The following is a 10178-nucleotide window of genomic DNA, read 5'->3' on the forward strand; positions in this document are numbered from 1 at the left end:
TATGTCCCAACCTCAAGCTTAACAAAGGCTCCCGAGAAGGGGAGGAGAAGAAACTAAGGGTGAAGGGGGTGGAGGGAGGGTGGGCTGAGCCTGGGACTAGGTGGGCAGGGGGTCTTGGGAGGGCCGTACCTTGTTGGGGAGGCACGCAGTAAGCCGGCCCCTCATCCTCTTCCCCAGAGTCGGGGTCAGAGGAGAAAGAGTCATCGGAGGCCCAGCCAGCAGACGGGGGCTCAATGAAGCTGTGATTGAAGGGGATCTCCGCGTCATGGTGGGACACTGTGGGGAGAGCCAGATGAGCAGACCAGCAGGGAGCACCTTCCCCACCCAGGCTCCCCCCTCTGGGCCCTCCTACCTGTGACCCTGGGCAGCTTGTGGTTGCTGAGAGAGCCACAGGGCAGTGCCGAGCCCAGGCTGCTCAGGGCCCCTCTGACCTGCAGCTTGACTCGGGACACGGCAGCCCCGTCCCTGGCCGGCCTGAGGACAGAGAGAGGAAGGTCAGATGGAGAAAGCCCGGCTGGGAGCAATCCTGGAAAACAACTTTCCCTCCCTCCAATAACACGCAGAGTCTATTGGGGAAAGCTCTTATCCTTTCCTTCCCATGCTCAAAAACACTCAATGGCTTCCCATTCCTTCTAGGAGAAAGCTCCAACTTCATAGATTGCCATTCAAAGCTTTCCCAGCCTTCCTTCCAGTGGCTCCCCTGGAGGAAGCCTGGACAACTCTGAACCTTTGCGCTGTCCCTGCCACCCAGAGCGCCGCCTCCTGCCAGGCAAGAGCCCCTTCCGGGATCAGAAGCGCTCTGTCTGTCTGGATTCCCAGGGCACTTTGCTGACACCTTGTCCTACTCAGGCATCCAGGGCAGGGAAGGGATTTTTCTTCCCTCCAGTCATTCTCTGGCTCTTCTTCTATTATGTTTAAAGCCTCTAGAAGCGGCCTGGCTTCCTATGTCCTTGTGTCTCCTTCAGGGCCTACTTCTGGTCTGAACGCATGAATCCCAGAAATGGGGCCAGGAGATCTGATCCAGCTCCAGCCAAAATTGGCTGCATCACCTTGGACAGATCATATGCCCTTTATTTGTAAAATAGAGCAAATGATTCCTGCCTCCCTCACAGGGTTTGGGGGAGCTTAAAACGGCTCAAGCAGATCAAGTCCTGCTTGAGAAAGGAAAAACCTCAATCTCCAAGTTCCCTGGCAGCCAAATGTGCTCCCTCAGCCTTGGGCCCTCCCTCCTCCCACAGTATCACCTAGGGAGATATCTAGACTTGTGCAAAATGATTCCGTGAATGAGCTCCTGTCATTGGCTTTTACTCTACCAATTCTTCCTTGGAAATCCCTATCCTTTGCTAACACTTATTTGGTTATGTGACAATGTTTTCTGTCTCCATTTGTAAAATGGAGATAGTCTTATTGATAGTCCTTGCTTTATCTGACTGGCCAATTGGGAGGGAAGTGCTCCATCCAGGTTAAAATGCTACATGGACTGTGATACTGAGCTTTAAAGCCAGTGGAGAGGATTTCTAATCTTTCTCTTCTCTGGGAGAGTCAGGGACTGTCCCAGAGCGCCGCACCCCAGTGCACCCGATTGAGTTCCCCCCACACTGGTACTGAGGGCTCGCAAATCCGGGGGCTTGGCTTTGGGAAGAGAAAGGGAGCCCCCCAGCAAGCCCCTGGAGACTCTGGCCCACAAGGGCTCCATCTTCCCCTTCCCAGGGAGCTGGGAGTTCCTTAAGTAAAGGAAGGCAGGTAGTCTTAGAGAGACGTGGGGTCATAAGGGTGTCCCTTGCCCTTCCAGGGCCTTTGGGTGAGATCTGGGACTTTCTCTCCCGGCCCCTCATCCTCTTCCCCAGAGTTGGGGAATTGTCCGGCTCCTAACAGGGCTCTTCCTTCACTCTGTACTTCCCGGCTTCTGTTCTCCTCTTTATACTCTTCTCTCCTCCTTTCCTTTCCCAGTGTCCTGATCCTAACCAGCATCTCCCCTCCTGCACCCCTCCCCCACCCAGGTGCACCATGAGCCCTGACAGTGATCAACCCCCAGGGGAAGAGACCTGTCCTTGGGGTCGGGCTGAGCCGCCCAGCAGCAGCAGGAGACGCAGGCCACGATGGCCAGTAGCAGCAGCAGCAGCGGGACCAGGATGCCGGCCAGGAGGGCGCCCTGGCCAGGGAACCCTTTGGGGAAGAAGACACCGTTGGGGGGGGGGAATCTGTGAGGTCTCTAACCCCTCTAATCTGGCCTCAGCTAACTCCTGCCCTCTGATTTCCCTCTGGGTCCCTAGTCACACCTGTCCCCCTACTCTCCCTGAGAGCAAGGGGACTCCAAGAGTCCTGCCCTCCCCTTTATCCCTTATCTCCCAATTAAAGAGCTAGAATTTCATAAATAAAGGGAATCCTGTCCTCGGGGCAAATTGCCTCCTTAGAACTGAATATTTGACTGTAATATGGAGCTTTAAGAAAAAGAATTCAGTTGGGAGGGAGCTGTTTACTTATCTCATTTGACCCTTACCACTCCCCCTGGGAGCAAGGTGCTTTTATTCCCATTTTACAGAAGAGAGGAGTCTCCTTTTACTACTAATTATTCTGGATAATTCTCTGCTGTAGAAAATCTTGTAAATGCCCTTAAATTCCAGCACCCTAGAGCAAAGCCCCAGTTGCCCCACTCTAGTTATTGTTAAGTCTGGGCTCAAAGCCTTGAAAACTCTGAATATAAGAGTATTCACTTTTTAAGTTTCATTTGCATAATTGACACTTTCTCCATCACTTTCCTAAGTCTAGACACTAACAACAACAAATCCAGGCCTGTTTTATTGTAGCCTTTGCTTATTTCTGAGATGTAAATGCTTAACTTGAAAATTTAACAAATGGCTCTCGAGAGCCAGGGTGAGCTAGTTCCAGCATGCTCTAGTCTAACATATGTCCCTATTTGCTGTATTAGGAATATAGAAGTCATAGGATTGTTCTAAAGATAATTCTGACATCACAGACCCCCCTGAAAGGGTCTTGGAGATCCCCAGGACCCCAGACCACACTTTGAGAACCAGGCTGTCTCCATCCCACAGTTTACTCTTCAATTAGAGACTGTTTCTACTGATACTTTCATTGCTCTGTGGGTTTGTCTTAACTCCTCGAAGAGACCGTAAGATCATGTGGGCCGGGGTCAGCAGTTCTTACAGCATTTGACTAGGGAAGGGCAGTATCGCCTAATGGGTAGGGTACAGCATTTAAAGATTCTGAATCCTGCTTTAGATACTTCACTTGGTGTGTGTCCACTAAACTTTTCTGAGACTCAGTTCCCTCATCTGCAAAATGGGGTTGATAGTAATCACCTTCTAGGATCCAGTGAGGATCCTGTGAAATCATTTCCATAAAAGGTTTTTGTCAGCTTCAAAGGGTGATAGAAATTGCCCCCTTCCCTGGTCACCGGCTAGCACCAGATTGGGACGTGTAAGAGCTAGAAGGAGTCCAAGAGATCATCTAGCCCGATCCACACCTTCTGCTTTACATAGGAGGAAACTGAGGCCTAAAAAAGGCATTAACTCCCCTAGGGTCATCCAGGGAGGACCTGGACATAATATAATTATGTTGCCCTTAAAGTTTAGCAAAGTATAAGAGCTTGGCCCACACGGCTACAGAAAGGGTCCCAGCTTTGGAGTTATGGGACCTCAATTCAGTTTCCCCCTCAGGTCCGTCAGGCACATCATGCCTCCTTCCCTGGGCTAGTTGGCTCTGGGGTTCCCCCAGCTCCGAGAAGTAACGGAATTACTGCTTCCCTAGACCAGGGAAGTGGGTCTGACATCACCTGTGTGTTTATGAAGCGCTTCTCAGAAGTGGCTAAGGTGTCACAGGGAGAATTGTGGACTTACAGAAAGACCTGAGTTCAAATCCTATATTAGACTTTTATTAGTTGTGTGACCCTGGGTGAATCTCACCTCTCTTTTTGCCTCAGTTTCTCCATCTGCAAAATGGGGATAATAATAGCACCTCCTCCCCAGGGTTGTGAAAATCCCAGAGTCCTACATAAATGCTAGCTACTGTTATTCCTTGAGAAGGAGGCTGACTGCTCTTTTCTCCTTTCTGCTGTGCCAGTCTTACCAAGTTCACAGGTCCCAGAAGCAGGGTGGCAGGGCCCCTCTGGGCACGGGCAGGGGGAAGAACAGTTGACTCCGTAGAAGCCGAGGGGGCAGGAGGCATTGCAGCTGTAGAGGAAGAGGAGGAAGGAGTTTTCAGACAGGCATCTAGAGAGAGCATCTCTGGGCCCGGCTCCCCTGTCCTGCCCATCTCACCTGGGCCCCCAGTAGCCCAACCTGCAGATACACTCTCCAGTCACAGCATCGCAGTTGCCCTCGACACAGGGTGGGCACAGTGACCCACAGGCCTCCCCAAAGGTGCCAGGAGCACAGGGTTCTTCACACCTGGGGAGAGATGGGACCCCGAGGTCAGAAAGGGTGCTCAAAGGCCTTCAGCTTCCACCCTTTTGCAGATGAGGAAACTGAGGCAGAGACAGAAGTAAAATTACTTGCCAAGGGTCACATCACTATTAACTAAGACAGGACTTGAATTCAGGCTTTCCTAACTCCAAGGGTAGCATTCCAGCTACTCAACCAAAGACCCCCCCACAATGTACCCCACTTCTCTGGGTCTGCCTAGGTCCTCAGGCGAGTAGATCTTCTCCATTACAGGGAAGTGGGGGACAGTGGAAATGAAGGGGGGACTACCCCTCAGGAGGAAGTTGTCAGAGGACCCATATTTGGTCCGGTCCTGCTCAGTCTTAGGGGCATCTATAAGGGCATCTCTTACCTGGGCCCCATCAGGCCTGGGTCACAGTGTTGGCAGTGCCCACTCTCTGGCTGGCAAGCCTCACCTTGCCGACACTGGGGGCAGAGCTGCCCACACTTCTCCCCGTGGGTGCCCGGTGGGCACGGCTGATCGCAGTGAGTTCCATTCCAGCCGGGCTCACAGGCCAGACAGGTCCCCGTATCAGGAGAGCAGGGCTGGTTGTGTCTGCAGTGGCCACAGCTGGGGGACAGAGGACAGGGAGAGGGAAGAGGGGAATTGTAGATGTAGATTTCCCAGCCTGCCCTGCTTCACAGGCCCCCGACAAGCCTGTCTGCTTCCACCCTGTCCTGGTCCTGCTCTCTCACCCCCTCCTGTCTGCCAGCCACTGGGGAATGCTCCATTAAATCAAAGTATATGAATGCTAAGGAAATAATATTTCTTGTGCCATAAGAAATGACAAAAGGGATGCTCTTCAGAGACGGAAACTGAGGTAAGAATGGGGAGAGCCCGGAGAAACATTTTACCCTAAGTACAATGAAAACCTGAAAATCTCGGACCGCCACAATGGCTGCCCAGTCAGCCAGGCCCCCATCTCCTGACCGATGGGAATCAAGGGAAAGACGAGACCAATAAAAGAATTCGTTTTGTTGGAGCGTGCATATGTTGCAAAAATTGTTTTGTTTTTGAGGAAGGAAAGAGAGAAACTAAATCTTGTCGACTGGAAAAATAAAAGATCTTGGAAAAAAGGATCCCGAGGATTGGTGAAACTGGAACGAGATTTTTTGGAAATTTTTGGATAAAAGAACAATTTGCTAATTAATCTCAAAAATGGAGAAAGAACCCCATCCGAATCTTGTCCTCATACCGGACCCAGCAAGAGATGAAACACAGAAAGCGAATAGAGTTGCTTCTATTGATGTTTACTGTTGTTCCTATTAAAATATTCCTTTTTCTTCTTTTTAAAGCGAGAGGAGCTCACTACCTGCCGGGATGTCCAGTCCCTTTTAGACAAACCATCGTTAAATCTCTTCCCAATGAAGCTTCTCTCTCTGTTCCCTGATCTCTCATCAATAAGAATTTCTTACATGTCCTATGGGCCAAACACTGTGCTAAGGGAATGAAATGCAAGGCGAAAGCACGCTCCCTGCCGTCAAGGAATGCTCTCTGCTTCTGCTACGTGCAAAGCACTTAGTGCAAAAATAATCTCGGGCAAATTGAGCTTGGGTGCTGAGGGAACAAGCGAGTCTGGTTACTGTGGCCAGTTCCCCCTTCTGTCCCTTCCTCTTCCCCCCCATCCCTCTGACCTCCTCCCCTCTCCTCTACCCTGGAGGCCTCCCTCCTCTGGCCCTCCCGGCCCTGGCTCCTCACCTGCTCTGGCACTGGACCCCATAGCGGCCCGGGGGGCAGGCCTGCTCGCAGAAGGGGCCCTGGTAGCCTGGGTGGCAGCTGCAGTGCCCGTAGGCGGGATTGCAGTGGCCATGCTGGCAGGTGCAGCGTTTCTGGCACTCGGGGCCCCACCAGCCCGTCCGGCAGAGGCAGCGGCCGGTGTTCTGCTCACAGGGGGAGTGGTGGCAAGAGCAGCGGAAGCTGCAGCGCCTGCCCCACCAGCCCGGCTCGCACTGGCAGGCCCCGGTCATCTGGTCGCAGCCCAGGGAGTAGGAGCTGCACTGGCAGGCCTTGCGGCACGTGGCCGTCCACCAGCCGGGCTCGCAGCGGCAGGCTCCCGTCAGGGGGTTGCAGTGCCCGTGGAGGCCGCACGGACACAGGAACTGGCAGTTGGTGCCCCAGTGGTCACTGTTGCACGTACACTGGCCTGTGACGGCGTCGCACTGCCCATTGGGGTGGCAGGGGCAGTTCTCCCGGCAGTCGGAGCCCCAGTACTGGCCAGGGCAGCCTAAGACAGAGATGGGCTTGGGGTCGGGAGGAGCAGAGGGGTGGGAGGCGGTACCTACCCCCCAGGTGCCCAGAGAGTCATGTGATCACAGTATTTAGGAGGGGAAGGGACCCCTAAACTTTGACCCGGAGAGGTTACATTACTGAGGGAAGAGATCCAAGCTGCTTCAACCGGAGCTCCTTCTAGCGCCCAGCCCTAGCCCTCCTGTACCGCCAGCTCCCGTCCCTTTCCCGAAGCTTCCCGGAGCCCACCCTTCACCACCATCGCCTCTCCATTTCACAGAGGAGGGACCCGACCCAGGCAGCTGGATCTCCCTGCCCAGCCCCCGCAGCCAAGGAGGAGCTGAGAACAGCGGGACGGCTTCTGGGCCGCTGCTGCCGGGACCAGCGCCCATCACAGCCACGATCCATCCATGGAGGATTTCCCTTCTCTTGGAAGGAGAGCTCGTATCTGCCCATCCCCCAGAGGAAAGGAGCGGGGGTGTCCGGTAACTGGCAGCCCAAGCTCAGCCCGACGCTGCGGGGTCCTGGGTCAGACCGGGGCTGCCATTTTTCTCTAGGCCTTCCCTCTGCAGTCTGATTCATGGCTGACACCTTGACCTCCATCCGTCCCTCCTATCACGCCTCCATCCCTGCCTCCCAATTCCTGGTGACTCAGATCTTAAGTACCCTCCCTGATCTGTGACCCCCCTGCTGGTGCTTCCTCCCCACCCTTTCTAGCTCCTGGTCGGGACCGAGCGGCCCCCGGGTCCGGAGGCCTTCCCCTCTCTGCCCCCCCCCCCCCGCCCCGCCACCCCAGTGACTCACGGGAGCTGCACTGGGCCCCGAAGAAGCCCGGTTTGCATCGGCAGAGCCCTGGTTTCACACACACCTCTTCTTCCCCGCACGCGTCGGGCCCCTCACAGATTGCTGCAAGACAGACCTGGTCAGACAAACTGGACGGGGCGGGGAGGAGGGGAAGAACACCCCGGGCCCCTCACTTCCTACTTGTGTCAGGGGGACCTTGCTTTCCAACCTGATACCAGCCTCTAGCAAAATCTTGGGTGCCCAGGAGGGCCTTAATAAGCTTGTTGACTGACTAATGTCCCGGTAAAGGAGTCAGACACCAGTAAAGGGGTTTATATAACCTGGGAGGGGGTAAACTGAGGCCAGTAAGATGGGGGCTACAGCCAAGGAGATGGGACTTGGCAGGGGCGGGGAGGGGCAAGCTGGTCCTGAGGGGTAACAACTCTTCTCTCTCACTGCTCAGGAGGGTTCTTCTCCCAGTGTGGGCCGGCCCCGAGCCCGGGCCCCAGAAGGTCCTTGGATACTCACGGACTGAGCACTCGCGGCCCTCCTGCCTCCAGCCTGGGCAGCACACAGATCCAGCAGGGGAGCTAATGGGCAGAGGCAGGGATGGGGGGGAGGCAATGACCAAATCAGGGACTGGGAACGGCCGGCATGGCGGTTTTGTCTCTGTGGTCATGGGGGTCGGGGTACAGAGAGCACGGGGCTCCGAGGAGCTGCCTTTCGGCCTAGTCATCCAGGAAACGCTGGCTCCTCCAGTCATTTCCAGCCCCCCAATAATCAGTTTTGTTGTGGGTATTCACAGACAGGGCTGTCTTGAAGCAGATCCCCCAATCACCCACCCCTTCCAAAAACAACTGGAGGTCTCCTCCTCTGCTCACACGGTCAGTAAGCCATCCCCCTTCCCACCTTCCCCTCTCAGCTCCCCAAGCTCCTCCCTTCTCCTGATCCCCGACATCATTGCCCCCTTTTTCCCATTCCCCTCCTGCTCCAGCTCGAAAGCTCCTTCCCCCACTGACCCCAACACAAATCTCACTCTCCTTCTCACACCCTCCCTCCCAGCAACCCCCGCACCAATAATCCTCCCCTCGAACCTTCCATCTTGGCAAACGTGCCTCCCCAGAGGGTCCAGCTCCAGCTCCCCCAAGACACCCCCAAGCCAGAGCAGGAGCAGCGGCCACGGCCCCATAGCGGCCAGTGCTGACTCCGGTCAGTCTAACTCTGCCCCCCCTTCTCACTCCCATCCCCCTCCTTATTTCCTCCCAAGGCTTTTCCTGAGGAAGCTGCCAACGGGGCCCTCCCTCCCCAGCGTGAGGGGTGGGAACAATGAAACAACGGGCCTTCCCTGGGGGTAGGAAAGTAACGGGCCAGGAGCCTCTGCTGGGAGTGGGGGCTCCCCTTGGGAGTCTGAGGCAGGGAGGCCTGACAGTAAATAGAAGAGGGACTCCGTTAAATCAAGCAGAGGAGTGAAGAAGACGGGAAAAGGAAATCCCCTTTTTTCATAAGCTCTTTGAGGGCAGAAATGGACTCGGTGTTTGGCCCATAGCAGGGCCAGGCCTAGTTGGACAGATTCCTTGGAGAGGTGGACGTCTATGGGGAGGAACATCACATACACTGTCTGACTATGGTGGATGTGCTGTCGTTAAGCAGAGTCCTTGGTCTTATTTTTATTTTTGTTTACAAAGAATAGCTCTCTGGGTAGGGGGTAAGGGAGGGACACAGTTCAAAACCACGGGGATGGAAAACCAAGAGGTGCCAAAAATTAGAAAATTAAGTGAGAGCCCGTATGAGTTCAAATCTGGCCTCAGACACTTAACACTCCAAGCTGTGTGACCCTGGGCAAGTCACTTAACCCCAATTACCTCAGGGGGAAAAATGAGTCTGGAAAGACTGATGCTGAGTGAAGTAAGCAGAACCAGAATATCGTGACCAGTAACAACAAATTATGTAATGATCAACTAGAGGGACTTGGCTCTTCTCAACAATGAGGTGATTCAAGGCAATTCCAGCGGAATTGGGATGGAAACCATCCAGAGAGAAGCCTGAGTGGAGATCCAAGCATATTTTCATTTTTGTTTTTTGTTTGCTTTTTCTTTCTTGTGGATTTTCCCCTTTTGGTTTGACTTTTCTTGCATAACATAAAGGGAAATGCATTTTTTTTTTTTTTTTTTTTTTTTTTTTTGCTGAGGCAATTAGGGTTAAGTGACTTGCCCAGGGTCACACACCTAGGAATGTAAATGTGTTTAAAAGGATTGCACATATTTAACCTGTCAGATTGCTTGCTCAAGATAGAAAGGGAAAAAAATTTACCAAAATGAATGCTGTTCTGTGTTTAACATATATGGGACTACTTGCCGTCTAGGGCAGAGGGTAGGGGAAGGGGGGGGATTGGAACCCAAGGTTTTGCAAGGGCTAATGGTGAAGAATTGTCCATGCCCATGTTTTGAAAAATAAAAAGCTTTAATAAAGGGGAAAAAAGAAAATGAATGTTAAAAAACTCTATTTCCATGTATTTGGAAAAGTAAAATACTATTGGGGGAAAAAGTTCAGGAAAATTAAAAAAAATTTTTTAATTAAATGAAGGTGTATGGGGGCTGATGTGAGAACTAAGGGAGAAGTGAGGCTGGGAGGGACAGAAAAGGAGGCCTGGGGCAGGAAGGGCAATGTTTGGAGAAAAGAAGGGGTAATGATTTTTCTTGTGTAGCAAGACAATTGTATAAATATGTACA

General features: G+C 53.2%; 1 protein-coding gene across 1 annotated transcript in view; it reads right to left on the reverse strand.

The window, feature by feature from the left end:
- Nucleotides 1-8675, reverse strand: part of LOC141540155 (scavenger receptor class F member 1-like) — a 9747-nt gene extending 1072 nt beyond the window's left edge. The window contains exons 1-10 of the mRNA XM_074263846.1: nucleotides 8544-8675; nucleotides 7978-8039; nucleotides 7471-7572; nucleotides 6139-6664; nucleotides 4792-5010; nucleotides 4278-4406; nucleotides 4087-4190; nucleotides 2046-2166; nucleotides 353-474; nucleotides 130-276 (exon numbers count right to left, since the gene is read on the reverse strand). Coding sequence (XP_074119947.1) covers nucleotides 130-276; nucleotides 353-474; nucleotides 2046-2166; nucleotides 4087-4190; nucleotides 4278-4406; nucleotides 4792-5010; nucleotides 6139-6664; nucleotides 7471-7572; nucleotides 7978-8039; nucleotides 8544-8638 — 1627 coding nt within the window. The 5' untranslated portion in view covers nucleotides 8639-8675. The remainder of the gene's footprint in view (nucleotides 1-129; nucleotides 277-352; nucleotides 475-2045; nucleotides 2167-4086; nucleotides 4191-4277; nucleotides 4407-4791; nucleotides 5011-6138; nucleotides 6665-7470; nucleotides 7573-7977; nucleotides 8040-8543) is intronic.
- Between the last annotated feature and the right edge of the window lie 1503 nt (nucleotides 8676-10178).

This window comes from Sminthopsis crassicaudata, chromosome 4, assembly GCF_048593235.1.
Source record: "Sminthopsis crassicaudata isolate SCR6 chromosome 4, ASM4859323v1, whole genome shotgun sequence".
Lineage (NCBI taxonomy): Eukaryota > Metazoa > Chordata > Mammalia > Dasyuromorphia > Dasyuridae > Sminthopsis > Sminthopsis crassicaudata.